At 42.6% G+C, this 16,881-nt stretch overlaps 1 protein-coding gene across 1 annotated transcript; it reads left to right on the top strand.

The window, feature by feature from the left end:
• Positions 1-411: 411 nt before the first annotated feature.
• LOC115546559 (zinc finger protein 271-like) lies at positions 412-16,601 on the top strand. The gene is made up of 7 exons (XM_030360145.1): positions 412-829; positions 4,299-4,393; positions 4,517-4,580; positions 5,115-5,398; positions 5,583-5,646; positions 6,134-6,914; positions 15,834-16,601. Exons 1-7 carry the CDS (start codon positions 523-525, stop codon positions 16,471-16,473), a joined length of 2,235 nt encoding a protein of 744 aa, XP_030216005.1. The 5' UTR covers positions 412-522; the 3' UTR covers positions 16,474-16,601.
• Positions 16,602-16,881: the final 280 nt, after the last annotated feature.

The following is a 16,881-nucleotide window of genomic DNA, read 5'->3' as shown; positions in this document are numbered from 1 at the left end:
ATTTGTATTTGTCCGACACTAAATGGTGTTTAAAGAGAGTTATTTTCTGACATAATGTTATGGTCTATTCTACTGTGGAAACTGCTGAATATTCTTGATTGCACTGAACTCAAATCTGTTCTATTTATTTCGACAAAGTTGAATACAGTCAATCTAAAAGTGACCCGTGGTGACCCAATTAATAATTGGGTTGTCACTTTATTTTTTCCCTCCATACGAACCAGTTACTCGTCCATATCTGACTCTACTGCCCGAGGGTTCCACAAGCACAAAACAATATTATATTTTTTTATCGACATAAATGATGTATATGCGTTTGAATACTCGCAATATAGTGAAAAACATGGGACGGTGCTTCATTTAACTGTTCACTATTTTCTCCCCACAAAAGAAGCAGAACGCGTACTCGGTTATACGGTAATATACCGGAAGTGGCCATTGTGCGCATGACGTTCTGGGATAAATCGACATCATAGGATTTATTTTGATATCAGTTACCTCTCGCCGGTAGTCGAGTAAAATATGTTAATAAACATGTCACCGTCCGGCTCAACTATGGAAGAAAAGCTTTCATCCATAATGGACGTACTTGCGAAAGCGGCTGTATCTGAAATTAGCCAACTGTTCTCGGAAGGGTCGGCTACTCTTCAGTTACAAATCACTCAGAGCCGCGAAGAAAACGAAGCGCTGAGGACGAGGATGAAGGAGATGAGGAGTGAGCTGTTTTCTCTGCGGCTTCAAACAATATCGAAAGCATCGGGCACGGCAATTCGTTTTGCCCTGACTCGTGACAACATCTGCAAACCAGAGACTTCATCACTGGGAAATGGTGGGTTGAGTTCCGACTAATGGGTGGAAAACAGGACTGTCCAAGTGTTCAGGGGGTGCTATACATTTGTAGTAAAAGGAAATAGTCATAATAATCATAATTCATAATTTGACGATATTGCCATTTCCTGAACACTGAATGGGCTTGGATGTGATGGAGCACGGTACGTTTTATTACTCTGTTTTCTGGGAATAATTGACGCAAGCAGAAACCAGAAAACAAGCCGTTTATTCGTTTTGACAAGAAAACGAAAATCTAAATTTCAGTTCGTTTATTCGTTTTTTGGTTCTTACTGAGCGAAACGAATTTACCACTCAATATCTGGTTTCCGCCGGTGGGCGGGTCCTCTTATTGGCTAGCGTGCTTCATTGCCCTGTGCTCTTCATAATAAAAGTTCTTCCGTTTGATAATACCGACAAAAATATTACTGTATTATAGACACTAGCAGACACAGAGGACCACACCACCCACAGTCAAGACTGACACGGCTTCAAATAACAATAATAGTATTCATAATCATTTGAAAATGAGAATTTATGAAGTTACGATGACTTCAGTGCAGTTGATGTTTAGCCACAGTTAATACATGCAGAGTAGACCTGAGGGCTTTACTACGACATCATTGTCCGGCTCTGAACTATGCGCTCTGTGCGCGTTCACATCAAAGGAGCTGCGATCGCGGGCTGCTGATTTCCTCACAGCCTGAGAGCTATGAGGAATACAAGTGATTACAACACATTTCTGACAGCTGAACATTGCGCAGGGCTCTCCGTGAGACGCACGCAATTCAACCCATTCACACGCCACACAACTTGCGCCGCTATTTAACAGTGGAAGGGTAGGAATCAAATGCGTCCGGGTGAAATTTCAAAATCGTCCGGGAGTTTATTAAAGCCTCAATACATGTTCACATTTAATTTGCGTTGCGTTCCTCTGGGTCTGTCACAAACTAGTTGGGCTACGCCCTCCCCTACTCAGTTCTGTTCGCTTTGCATTGGTGGAAGTGAGTAGGGGGAGTGGTTAAGTAAAGCCTTCAGATTGGACGGTTTGACTTTAGAGTTACCGTCATGTTTTGTATTATTTTTTTACCATTATTGTAGGGACAAACATTACAATAAACCGACAAAATCTCACTCTGAACTCAGTTCAAAAATGGAGAGCCCTGCATTGCGCATCTGTTGACCTTTATCCATTTACAGTAAACAGATAATTTTTTCTTGCTGGAAGATATTTTATATTGTTTTCATATTATTATTTACTGACAGTGATTACAGAATGCGAGTGTGTGTTATATTGAAAGCGAGGCTGGGCGTGCCTATGAATATAGGCTACAGTGAGTTTTTTAAGGTGCTGTACAAGCAAATCATATTGACAACTCTGTACAGTGACAAAGAGTGTACAGTAACCTACCTTATTCAATATTGAATAGGCTACTGTAGCCTACACTATGTACAAATGGTTTTGCTCTTTGCTCATGGCAGTTGTGGCAGTCATTTTAACATGTCAGCAGGCAAGCATCACTCATTCCAGGATGTATTATGCTTTGTCATATAGCCTACTTGGAACGTGTTTTGAAATGGATCTAGCCTATAGAAATTTGCCAGCTGGAATACAAAGCAAACTCTCCTTCAAACGCACATTCATGGAAGTTTATTGTCATCCCCAAATAATGCTGCAATGTAATAATATACATCTTTAAATGCACAATAATGAGTCATTATTTTTATTATGACTTATCAAAGATTTTTATTGGCTCCCAGAATGCAGGTCTGTTAGTGACTCCCAGTATCTCTAAAAACAGACTGGGAAGTAGAGCATTCAGTTACTGGGCTCCTTTACTGTGGAACCAGCTCTCCCCATGGGTCAGAGAGGCAGACCCCCCCCCCCCCTCACCTTTCGCACCTTGTAGTTTGGCCTTGGCGTCTCGCAGTCTCTCTGTGTTTCCATATATTCTCCACAGCTCCACCCCCAGTCTGAACCAACTGCAATTTTTCCCCTTGGTTTTCCTGGGAGTTTTTACTCAGTCGATGTGAGGGTTTAAGGGAAGAGGATGTTGTTATGATGCTCCTGCTGTAAAGCCCTTTGAGACAAACTGTTTGTAAAAACGGGCTATAAAAATAAAATTGCCTTGCCTTGCCTAACCCGCTTGGACTGTAATTCATATTCATGCTTCTAGTTTGATCATTGACTGACTACATGAATAGAGATTCTTATAGAGGTCTTATAGTCAAACGGTATAGGGTATATACAATTTTTTATGTGTTTAGGCCAGTTATGAGATCTAGTTAACATCATTAAAAGTCATTTCCAAACACATTAAAGAAAAGAAAAAAACAAAAGCAAAGAGATTTTGCAGCAGTAGCACACTTTTACTTAAACAGAGTGGGATAGGAATCAGGTTAACAAAACATCTAAGAACATCTAAGCTGTCTAACACATTACCAACGCAACATTGAAACATCATAAAACATCACAAAAAAAACAGCTGGAATACAAAGAGTTTGCTTTGTATTCCAGCTGGCCCTTCCAAAACATGTTCCAAGTAGGCTATAGGACAACGCATAATGCATCCTGGAATGAGTGAAGCTTGCCTGCTGACACGTTAAAATGACTGTCACAACTGCCATGAGCAAAACCATTTGTACATAGTGTAGGCTACAGTAGCCTATTCGATATTGAATGAAGTAGGTTACTTTACACTCCCTGTCACTGTACAGAGTAGACAATATGATTTGCTTGTACAGCACCTTAAAAAACTCACTGTAGCCTATATTCATAGGCACACCCAGCCTCGCTTTTAATATAACACGCACTCGCATTCTGTAAACACCATCAGTAAATAATAATATGAAAACAATATAAAATATCTTTCAACAAGAAAAAATAATTTGTTTACTTTAAATGGATAAAGGTCAACAAATGCGCAATTTTCAGCTGTCAGAAATGTGTTGTGATCACTTGTATTCCTCATAGCTCTCAGGCTGTGAGGAAATCAGCAGACAGCGATCGCAGGTCTGCTCTGCATGTATTAACTGTCTGTGGCTAAACATCAACTGCACTGAAGTCATAGTAACTTCATAAATTCTCATTTTCAAATCATTATGAATACTATTATTGTTATTTGAAGCCGTGTCAGTCTTGACTGTGGGTGGTGTGGTCCTCTGTGTCTGCTAGTGTCTATAATACAGTAATATTTTTGTCGACATTATCAAACGGAAGAACTTTTATTATGAAGAGCACAGGGCAATGAAGCACGCTAGCCAATAAGAGGACCCGCCCACCGGCGGAAACCAGATATTGAGTGGTATATTCGTTTCGCTCAGTAAGAACCAAAAAACGAATAAACAAACTGAAAAAAACGGCTTGTTTTCTGGTTTCTGCTTGCGTCAATTATTCCCAGAAAACAGAGTAATAAAACGTACCTTGCTCGTGATGCATTCTTCCTCATCATCTTCATCATCATCATCAGGCCTAAAACCCCTGATGGACCACAAGGCGGTTGGACATTCCCCTTTTCATTCACGATCCAAAAGTGAGGCTTCCTCAGTTACAAGTCCAGCAGAGGTAGGCGCAACATACACATAGCAAGCACACAACTTTATGATTCAATGTGTCTAGAATGGGGGTTGACAACTTTTCTGTGAAAATGCAAGAATATGCCTTTTGTGTTTCCCTCTTCACGACAAGCAGGAGACCCCAAACATCATTTTAATCAGGATTGAAGAGGATATCAGTGGATGCAGGCCAGCAGGTGAGTCATATATATTGCAGCATAGAGTCTAGGCTGTCTACTAGATTCTACCTGCGCTAAAAGGCTGATCCTCTATTGGAAACGCATCATGACCAGAGCCCTGATAAAACACAAGTAAAACTTGGGAGTTGCATTTCAAAGAGGGAAACAGTCAAGAAAGGGCCAAAGGGGTTCAAAACTGATGCCACGTGACCTGGTTTATCATTATCAAACCGTGTATATGTTTGATGATCAGCTTACAGGGAATTGCACGTTTTCCCTTGTTATTGTTCAAATACAATAATTGCCTCTAATGTAATTTTGTACCCATCTCATTTTGCACTGGTATTCGTTCAGTGTCCTCGAACAGGACACCCGCTTGAGCTTCAAGTCTAGGGAGGAGGGGGCTGGAGGGGACTTCTCTCTCCGATACTGTGAATTTGTGTCTGCAGTACATATTTTAAACCCTATCCGTCAATGATACATATTGTATTTTTAAATAGTTTTGTCGACTTGTACAAAGTACACAAAGTACTTTGTTTTTCCTCTTTGCAGAAGACTGCGATGCCTTTGGAGACCGCAGCACCCAGAGCGGAGCCACCTTGGAGAGTCTCCATGTGGACGCCGCTGGCTCCTCCTACGTGTCCAGTCAAAACGCAGAGCTACGGATCCTGAGTGTCCACGCACAAGGGGGGGGGCAACTGGTGATGGAAGGCCATGACACGCTCTTCACCGCTTCCGAAGTGGAGGCCCTGAACTCGCTGTCTGCGGACTGCAGCGTGGCCCAGAGCCTGGACTGTGGCGAGCGGATGGATTGCCGCAAGCAGCTGGCTGTTCAGGTTGAAAATTCCCCTTCTCATTTACCATCCAAAAGTGAGGCTTACTCTGTTACAACTCCAGCACATACCATAGAGCGCAAACACCTTTTATGATTTGTCGTTAGTGGTGATTGACAACTTTTCTGTGCAAATGCAAGAATATGTTGAGTGTTTGTGTGTGTTTCCCTCTTAATGTGGAAAGCAGGAGACCCAAGACAACTTTTTGAACGAGGAGGAAGAGGATATTGGTGGATTCTGGCCCCCTGTAGGTAAGTTATAACCATTGCAGCCATGCAAGCAAGCAAACGACCTGGATCACTCTGGAGAGAATGTACTAGATTCTTCCTGCGCTAAAATGCCTGGACCTCTGATGAAACGACCAGAGCCCTGCTAAAACATGAGTAAAACTTGAGCATTTCAAAGATTGGAACACCTAAGTGCCCAATAGGTTATCAAGACGGATGCCACAAGTGCTGTTTTATCATTTTCAAATAATAAATTAATTGAAAATGTATAAATGTTAGTTGATCAATTTACAGGTAGCCCTTTCACGCATGCACTTTAAGATTACACCCTGAGGAGCAGTATGCAGAATCTGCCCCTCTGGACTTTACCCACCCAGGCCCTTAGTGTAAAGGAGAGCCGGAGAATTTATGAGCGAGTGGGCGTGTTGTTGCCTGCAGATGTTAAGTGTTTACAAAGTAATAATGAATTAATACAATTACTTTATCTGTGTCTTTGTTTTTCTCTCTGCAGAAGACTGCAGTGACATTAAAGACTGCAGCACACAGCACGGTGCCGCCTCGGATAGTCTGCATCCCGATGCCCCTGGCTCCTCCCACATGTTCAGTCCAGTTCACTCCAGGGAGAAACCCTACAGGTGTGAGCAATGCATGAAGGGCTTCAAACGGAGAAGCGAACTGACGACCCACATGAGGATTCACTCTGGGGAGAAGCCCTACAGGTGTGACCAATGCATGAAGGGCTTCAAACGGAGATGCGAACTGACGACCCACATGAGGATTCACTCTGGGGAGAAGCCCTTCAGGTGTGACCAATGCATGAAGCGCTTCAGTCAGAGCGGCCACCTGACGATGCACATGAGGATTCACTCCAGGGAGAAGCCCCACAGGTGTGACCAATGCATGAAGCGCTTCAGTCAGAGCTGTAGCCTGAAGAAGCACATGATGATTCACTCTGGGGAGAAGCCCTACAGGTGTGATCAATGCATGAAGCGCTTCAGTCGGAGCTTTAGCCTGAAGATCCACATGAGGATTCACTCCACTGAGAAGCCCTACAGGTGTGACCAATGCATGAAGAGCTTCAAACGGAGCTACGACCTGAAGATCCACATGAGGGTTCACTCCGGGGAGAAGCCCTACAGGTGTGACCAATGCATGAAGCGCTTCAGTCAGAGCATTAGCCTGAAGACCCACATGAGGATTCACTCCAAGGAGAAGCCCTATAGGTGTGACCAATGCATGAAGGGCTTCAGTCAGAGCTGCCACCTGAAGATCCACATGAGGATTCACTCCAGGTAGAAGCCCTGCGTGTGCCTCAAGTGCAAGGCCAGCTTCAACGACCCGAGACATTTGCGTGAGCACATGATCAATGCGCACAGGCAATCGGGGGCTTTGACACGGGTCACCGGGACACTTTGATTGACACCTTTATCCTGTATGTGATAAACTTACTGCTTAAAAAATGCACCTATATTTCAATTTTTATTATGAAACTGCACACAGACATCAAGAATAATTTTTTGGACACGCAAAGTTACCAAGCTTACATTCAATGAGACAATGGCTATACATGTTCCTTATTGGGAAACTTTCACATCGTGGGCTAATACAAAGGAAACAATAGTGAGGGGGAGGGACCATCATGGAGAATTTAGGATTGGCCATGGCTGAAGTCAGCCATGGTGGGAGACACCGAGTTAAATTGCAATAAACTATGGGTCAACTGGACAGTTAAAGGATCTACACAACAAAGAATTCCGTTGATTGCCACGGCCTTAGTATTTGTCTTAGTGGCTATAGTGGGAATCCAAATATAAACTGTCTTAACATCTTTCGATTTTGTAGAGGAATGGAGGTACCTTTTACAGGGTGTCCGCGGAGGTCTTAAAAGTCTTAAAAAGTCTTAAATTCATTTTTCTAAATTGAAGGCCTTAAAAAGTCTTAAATTCGTCAAAAATGTCATATGCTGGTCTTAAATGTATAACTCGGGAGGTCTTAAATTTGTCGGGGCAGGGCTATTTAATTTTTTATTTTTCTCGCGGGACTTTTCGGGAAGGAGATGTAGAGAGGCTACTTTCTTGCTAGCTGCATATATAAACGGATGTCTGCGCGCTTGCTAGCTAGTCTGCAACAATGGGTTGCAAAGAAGTTCAACGTCAGTTGGCTGGAAGACGTCCGTTTCCGAGGTTGGCTAGCGTCCGTTGCCAACCCAGAACAGGCCAGATGCATTCCGTGGAACGGAACGGTCCGCGCTGCTAGCACTGACCTGAGGGTAGCATTTGGTGCGACACCAACACTGAAAGCGGAGGTGTTGTGGATTCTAAACACAGTGGTCAAGCACCAGTCCTACAACTCGAATGAGGGGATAGGAGATCTCTTCGGTTTGATGTTCCCTGACTCTCAAATCGCGAGCACCTTTACTGCTGGAAGGGACAAAACGGCGTGTATAACTCGCTTCGGACTAGCGCCTTTCATCCGAAATGAGCTAATCTGCAGCGTCAACAAGGCTGATTTTGTTTTGACGTTTGAGACGTTGAACCACGCCACTAAAAGCAAGCAACTTGACGTGCACGTCCGATATTGGGTCGGAGATCAAGTGCATTCCCGGTACTTGGGCTCGCAATTCATGGGGCCCCACATATATGGGGGTAAAAGGGATGATGATGCATAATATTTTTTAGGCAATATGCAGAATCTTTTCAGACGAATTAACACGGTCGGCTATTTTTGCCAGCACGCCACCCTAGCCATATTATGGGCAACCGTGTTCCCCTTGGCTGTGATTTGAACTTTGAATTCCTCGTAGGAGTTCATAATAATACATTGCTCGCCTTGGATGAAATACACCGCTCTTGCGCGATTTATTTTGCATAAGGGTGAGTCAAATGACGCGAGAAACGCCCCTTCTATGTGAACGCGCATTGAACCTAAAGCGGAAAACCTGGTTCAACTACCGTAATTTAATCTAAAGTGAGCGTTGTGGTACCATTTAACTGTGATTGCGAGTTGGGGCTCTGTCGAGCCAGGTTTTCCAAAGAAAGCCTGGGTATGTTCAACGAGGTTCGTGGTATACCCCCCAGGTCTTACTGAAGGCATTTATTTAATGGTGAAAATATTATTATCAGTGGCGTAAATATCGACTGCCCGGGGGCCCAGACGCTGTTCCCCCCCCCCCCCCCCCCCCTCTCAACAACTCAACTTGGGTGCACCATAAATACCCAAATTAAAAATTTAGGCGCACCAGTGCACCCAAGGAAAAAGTTAGTCTGGAGCCCTGGAGTATCACTTTATGTTCAATAAACAGACAGAAAGTAAACTTGAATGAGTCTCATTGAGTGACACACATGCTATGCTTGGGTTGTAAAGCTGCATAAAGTGCATAAAGAATAACCTCGTCACACATGAGGGGGGTCATTGCCTCGGTGGCACTCGGGAGGCACTGTTTTGTCTTGCGCACCTTAATGGGTCTTTCCTAGCCAGTAGAACCTAGTTTACGACAAAAGCAATGTACGTCAGCTCAGCTGTCGCAGGTTATAGCAATAACAAGGGCGCTATGGTTTGTTGAAAGAGCAGGCTTATTCAGCTTTAAATTGTTAAATTTATGAAGTGCTCTATTAAGGTGATAATAACTCCTCTGATCAGTGCTTGCATCTATATGTAGGCATATATATATCTATATATCTATATATATATAGATATATATATATATATATATATATATATATATATATATATATATATGATAGAATTGTCTGATTTCCCATGCCCCCCTGACTGGTTCTTGGTCCTCTCCTGTTCCACCTCAATAGTCTAGCTCAGTGTCTCTTAAACTTTTTCTAAAAGTGTAACCCTTCTAAGATATGTTTTCAGCTGAGTACCCCCTTCACAAGCACTAAACATTTTTGGAAGATCTCTTTTTTAAATGAACATAAATAATGTATGTGCCTTCTATTTGGCAAGTTTGTATGAACATTAACAGGCTGCAAATACTCACAATTTAGTGAAAAAGAGCGACTGCATAAAGAATAACCTCTCACACATGAGGGGGTCCATTGCCTCGATGGCACTCGGGGACGCGCTGTTCTGTCTGGCGCACACCTGTATGTGTCTCTTTCCTAGCCAGTGGGACCTAGTTTAGGGGAAAAAAACAAAGGACAATAAACTGATATCATAAGTGTACTATGGTTTGTTGGATAAGCAGTCTTATTTATCTTAAAATTATTAAATTAATGAAGTTCTCTAATAGGGTGATAATAACACATCTTAGCGGTGCTTACATTTTGGTATCCTAAAATATAGGCCTATATTGTAGCGACCGTGGGCGTGGTCGCAATGTTCAGTGTGCCGTAAGGGATCCTGGGGGGTTTAGATTACCGACAGTCGGACCCATAGGTACTTTGCCGCAGAAACTTTGAGTGGGGTTAAAGGGTTGGGGTTTGTCTAGGTAGCGGTGTAATTGTGTTCGTGTAATTTCTCCCGACACCGTCACCGAGACGCTATGTTAATTGGTTACGCAGAGTAGCCTTCCACACACAATGAATTGTAATCCACCAACATTGTTAACTGTTGTGCATATCTAAACAAGCAAATGCAAATGAACAATTTAAGAGCATAGACTCTACCATCTTCCCAGACACTGAGAATAATGTGGTTGATTATTTAGATTATTCAGGTAGATTCCACATTCTATTTTTAGAGATTATTTAGAAAAATATTAATTGCAAATAAATATGCAGCTTGCCATGAAATTGCAATCCACAACTGAAAATGTCAATGCTCACTGCATAAAGAATAACCTCTCACACATGAGGGGGTGATTGCCTCGGTGGGACTCGTGGAGGCGCTGTTCTGTCTGGCGCACCTTAATTTGTCTCTTTCCTAGCCAGTAGAACCTAGTTTACGACAAAAACAAATCAATGTACGGTAGCTCAGCTGTCTCACGTCGCACGTTTAAGCAATAAGTGCGCTATGGTTTTTCTAAAAGCAGGCTTATATATCTTTAAATTGTAAAATTAATGAATAGCTTTATTAAGGTGATAATAACTAATCTGAGCAGTGCTTGCATTGATATGCTTGTATACTTCTATATATGGGCCTATATGTATATGATAGAATTGTCTGATTTCCCATGCCCCCCCTGACTGTTTCTTGGTCCCCTCCTGACTGTTTCTTGGTCCCCTCGTGTTCCACCTCTAGTCTATAGCTATTAAATGTGTCTCGAACCTTTTCTAAAAGTGAAATCCTTCTAAGATATTTTTTCGGCTGAGTACCCCCTTCACAAGCACTAAATATTTTTGGGAGATCTTTTTTTTTAATGACCATAAATAATGCATGTGCGTTCTATTTGGCAGCGTTAACATGAACATTAACAGGCTACAAATACTCACAATTTAGTGAAAAATATATGCCAGTGCTAATTTCTCCGCATTTTTTTAGGATTACCCCCTCAGTACTCTAGTACCCTTACGGGTACGCGTACTCCAATTTGGTCATCGATATTTTTTCCAGTATTTACGGTAATATACAGGAAGGGGCCATTGGGCGCTTGCCGTTCTAGGATAAAGGGACATCAGAGGGTTCCGTTTGATATCAGTAGCTGTTACCTCTCGCCGGTAGTCAGGTAAAATAGGTTAATAAACATGTCACCATGCGGCTCAACTTTTTGGGAGATCTTTTTTTTTAATGACCATAAATAATGCATGTGCGTTCTATTTGGCAGCGTTAACATGAACATTAACAGGCTACAAATACTCACAATTTAGTGAAAAAGATATGCCTGTGCTAATTTCTCCGCATTTTCTTAGGATTACCCCCTCAGTACTCTAGTACCCCTACGGGTACGCGTACTCCAATTTGGTCATCGATATTTTTTTCCAGTATTTACGGTAATATACAGGAAGGGGCCATTGGGCGCTTGCCGTTCTAGGATAAAGGGACATCATAGGGTTCCGTTTGATATCAATAACTGTTACCTCTCGCCGGTAGTCAGGTAAAATAGGTTAATAAACATGTCACCTTGCGGCTCAACTTTGGAAGAACAGCTGTCGTCCATAATGGACGTACTTGCGAAATCGGCTGTATCTGAAATTAGCCAACTGTTCTCGGAGGGGTCGGCTTCTCTTCGCTTAGAAGTAACTCAGAGCCGCAAAGAAAACGAATTGCTGAGGATGAGGATGAAGGTGATGAGGAGTGAGCTGTTTTCTTTGCGGCTTAAAACAAGATCAAATGCATCGCGTGCGGAAAGTGGTTTTGTCCTGGCTCGAGCCAACATCAGCAAACTACGGACTAAATCAATGGAAAATGGTGAGTTGCGTTCCGAATAATGGGTGGAAAACAGGACAGTTCGGGGGGTACTATTCAGTGGCGGTTCTAGACAAATTTTACTAGGGGGGCCAAAGAGGGGCCGGTGTTCAACCAGAGGGGCACAAAAAAAAGGCACAAAATGATATTTAAAGATTTATTTATTTTATTTTCAAATCAGTAAAATACAAAGAAAACTTCCCCGTATGGCCCAATAAAACAAACCAGCTCAACTGTACTGCATGGCTTTTTAACTTAACCACTCAATTTATGGAGCTCATGCCCTAAATCCTGAAGCTAAAGGAGGTAGGGCCGTAGAAAAATGAAAAATACAGTACAGGGTACAAATACAGTGTGTCAATTCAATGTGAACAAACCTCCAGGGTACAACAAAGGGTATAAAAATGTGACATTACCTATTAATGTAAACACTACACTACAACAACAGGATACGGCGGTTGTGCTGTCTGGCAAAACGGTCCACAAATGCATCCAGATCCAGAGCCTTGGCCCTTCTGGACTCTATGCTCAGGACACCAAGATCACTGAGTCTCATGTCAGTAGTGGTGGACCGCAGGAAGGTTTTGATCAGTTTCAGTGTGGAGAAACTGCGTTCACAAGAGGCTGAGCTTACAGGAAGGGTTACGGCAATCTTGCACAGTCTAAAGAGTTCAAAGAAAACTTCCCTCTATGGCTCAATAAAACAAACCAGCTCAACTGTATTGCATGGCTTTGTAATTTCACCACTCTGTATTTTTCTGTCCAAAACTCTCTTAAATTGATGGAGTTATGCCCTAAATCATCAATGTCTGCATTGTACAAACGGCCAAATGAAAAAACATTGGTCTCCTTTAAAAAGGCATCACTCTGGGGGTTGAGAGACTGTATGCTTGTCATGAGCTCACAGTTGGTATTGGAGAAACGTCTGTTCAACTCCTTGAGCATGCTGTCAATTACAGGATAGAAAAATGATGTGCAAAACATAGCTTTGTCACGTTCTACCTCCCTCTGACCAACAGTGCTTAGTGTGCAGTAGCCACTGAGCCTAGTGCTCAGCATTGTCTGACGTTTTGCCACTGATGGTGCAGAATCACAGTGCTCACAAATAGTCAATGCTTCATCCCATTTTTTGGACTGTTTTGTGGTGAATAAAAGGACCATGAACCTTGGACCAATGTTTGAAGTGAATGTTTAACCAATGTTTGTATAATCTAGCCTAGAGGTTTTATTATTAAGAAAGAAATGCAATGCAGAGTTGACAGCAGTTATGTTCGATGTTATTTCTTCCTATATAACCTGCCTCCCGCTGTTTTAATCCCAGAAACCAGAGGAATAAGCTGTTGTTTGAAGTTGGGTCACAAATGCGACGGTGTAAAGACTAGGACACTTCAGGTTGATGCGCATAGCTAGTTTACGTTAGTACATTACTAAAATGTATTTGTGTTCATCGATGTAAAATTACATGTTGAAAGTTCAAACATATTGTCTGTAAATGCCTTGAAACAGAAGACAACTTTGTGTGTAGTTTTCATGCCTTCAAGGAAAAAATATTATTTTATCTGATGTCAAATCTAAAGACTGGTGAAGAGTAAAGGAAGTCTGTTGTATATGATTAAATTATGTAAAAGACAGGCCTAGATCAAAATTCATACAGTATGAATTAAAGCATACCGTAATAAGCTTGGATTCTATTTCTTTATTTCATCCAATAGGCAATGCAAAAGTAAATTAAATGATTTTTGGAAGCTATATAAGATAGAGACGTAAAGCATTCTTGCATGTCTTCACATTTACATTAACTATTAATTGTTAAATTTGTATTAAATGGAAATGGATATAATAGTAATCATGTTTCATTCAGAACTATTAATAAAGATTTATATTTATTTCACAACACATGCCTAATATAATTTGACGATATGCCCATTTCATGAATTCTGAATTGTCTTGATCAAGAATGTATTCTTCATCATCATCAGGCCTAAAGCCCCTGATGGACCACAAGGCAGTTGTACATCCCCCTTTTCATTCACCATCCAAAAGTGAGGCTTTGTCAGTTACAAGTCCAGCAGAGGTAGGCACAACACACACATAGAAAGAACACACCTTTATGATTCAATGTGTCTAGATTGGGGGTTGACAACTTTTCCGTGCAAATGCAAGAAGATGTCTTGTGTGTGTTTCCCTCTTTACGACAAGCAGGAGTCCCCCAAAATCATTTTAATCAAGATTGAAGAGGATATCAGTGGATGCAGGCCAGCAGGTGAGTCATACATATTGCAGCATAGAGTCTAGGGTTAGGGTTAGCATCTGCCTACTTGATTCTGCCTGCACTAAAAGGCTGGTTCTCTTTTGGAAACGCATCATGACCAGAGCCCTGATAAAACACAAGTAAAACTTGAGTTTCATTTCAAAGATGGAAACAGTCAAGAGCCCAGAAGGGGTTCAAGGCGGAGGCAACATCACCTGGTTTTTCATTCTCAAACATGAATAAAATTAAAAAAATATAAATGTTCGATGATCAGCTTACAGGGAATGGCACGTCGTCTCTTGTTATTGTCCAAATTGAATAATTGTCTTTCAGGTAATTTTGTGCTCAGCTCATTTTGCACTGGTGTTCGTTCATTGTCCTCAAACTGGACACCGGCTTGAGCTTCATGTCTATGGAGGAGAGGGCTTGAGGAGACGTCCCTCTCTGAAACTGTGAATTTGTGGCTGAAGTACATATTTTAAACCTGAAGTCTGTCAATTTTACATATTCTATTTTTAAATGGTACTGTAGACTTGTACAAAGTACAGTTTTGTTCAAGTAATGACTTTGTGTCTTTATTTTTCCTTCTTTCAGAAGATTGCGACGCCTTTGGAGAACGCATCTCGCAGAGCGGAGCCACCTTGGAGAGTCTGCATGTGGACGCCCCTGGCTCCTCCCATGTGTCCAGTCAAAACACGGAGCTGCGGATCCTGAGTGTCCACCGACAAGGGGGGGGGCAACTAGTGGTGGAAGGCCATGACACCCTTTTCACCGCATCCGAACTGGAGGCCCTGAACTCTCTGTCTGCACATAACAGCGTGGCCAAGAGCCTGGACTGTGGAGGATGGTTGGATTGCCGCAAGGAGCTGGCTATTCAGGTTGAAAATTCCCCTTCTCATTTACCATCCAAAAGTCAGGCTTACTCTGTTACAACTCCAACACATACCATAGAGAGCAAACACCTTTATGATTCAATTTGTCGTGGGGATTGACAACTTTTCTGTGCAAATGCAAGAATATGTTGTGTGTGTTTTTTCCCTCTTAATGTGGAAAGCAGGATACCCCAGACAACATTTTGATCAAGGAGGAAGCGGGTATTGGTGGATGCATCCCTCCTGTAGGTAAGTTATAACCATTGCAGCCATGCAAGCAAGCAAAGGACCTGGATCCACTGAGAATGTCCTCGATTCTTCCTGTGCTGAAAGCCTGGACCTCTTTTGAAACGACCAGAGCCCTGTTAAAACATGAGTAAAAAATGTTTAACTAAATTAAACGTATAAATGTTAGCTGATCAACTTACAGGTAGCCCTCTCACACGTGCACTTTAAGCCAGACATCCTCCGGATTACACCCTGAGGGGCAGTATGTGGGAACTAAACTGCCAGAATCTGCCCCTCTGGAGTTTACCCACCCAGGCCCCTAGTGTAAAGGAGAGCCAGGGAATTTATAACGAGTGAGTGGGCGTGTGGTTGATTGCAGTACACATTCTAAACCCTCGATGGTAAGTGTGTACAAAGTAATAATGAATTAATACAATTCCTAACTCTGTCTTTGTTTTCCTCTCTGCAGAAGACTGCAATGACATTAGAGACTGCAGCACACAGCCTGGCGCCACCTCGGATAGTCTGCATCCAGATGCCCCTGGCTCCTCCCACATGTTCAGTCCAGTTCACTCCGGGGAGAAGCCCTACAAGTGTGACCAATGCATGAAGCTCTTCAGTCAGAGGAGCCACCTGAAGTCCCACATGAGAATTCACTCCAGGGAGAAGCCCTACAGGTGTGACCAATGCATGAAGTGCTTCAGTCAGAGCATTAGCCTGAAGTCGCACATGAGGATTCACTCTGGGGAGAAGCCCTACAGGTGTGTGCAATGCATGAAGTGCTTCAGTCAGAGAATTAGCCTGAAGACCCACATGAGGACTCACTCCGGGGAGAAGCCCTACAGGTGTGACCAATGCATGAAGTGCTTCAGTCAGAGCTGCCACCTGAAGAGCCACATGAGGATTCACTCCGGGGAGAAGCCCCACAGGTGTGACCAATGCATGAAGGGCTTCGGTCAGAGCTCCGACCTGAAGACCCACATGAGGATTCACTCCGGGGAGAAGCCCTACAAGTGTGATCAATGCATGAAGGCCTTCAGACAGAACTCTAACCTGAAAGTCCACATGAGGATTCACTCCAAAGAGAAGCCCTACAGGTGTGACCAATGCATGGAGGAATTCAGACAGAACTCTAACCTGAAAGTCCACATGAGGATTCACTCCAGAGAGAAGCCCTACAGCAGGGCTATTGAACCTCCTTAACAAGTGGGCCGAAAAGGAAAACCACTGGGGTTCATGGGCCACACAGAGTAAAACTACGTGAATGAATCGCTGCAAATCAATCGTACTTAAAGTAGTGTTAACTTAATATATATAGTACTACTACATGGAACAAACTTTTCAGACGCATTCCTTCCTTCTTCACTTTTAATCGTATCATTATAAAAGATTTTGTTCTCACATATTTTGGACACGTATTTAGAATTCAACAATGTTGTTTGAATCATCAAAAAAAAACTACTGTACATATGAGACATTTTGAGCCAGTGAGTCAGTAAGAAAGGTTGCACTGCCTTGTTTGCCTAGTTTGGCTCATCCTGAGACTCTTATGCAGCATCTCATAGGTCATGGAGCAACGTGACCTTGTTCTGATGGCATTCATATGAGAAA

The sequence above is a fragment of the Gadus morhua genome, chromosome 7, assembly GCF_902167405.1.
Source record: "Gadus morhua chromosome 7, gadMor3.0, whole genome shotgun sequence".
In the NCBI taxonomy this organism is placed as follows: domain Eukaryota; kingdom Metazoa; phylum Chordata; class Actinopteri; order Gadiformes; family Gadidae; genus Gadus; species Gadus morhua.
This window is presented reverse-complemented; position numbering and strand designations above follow the sequence as displayed.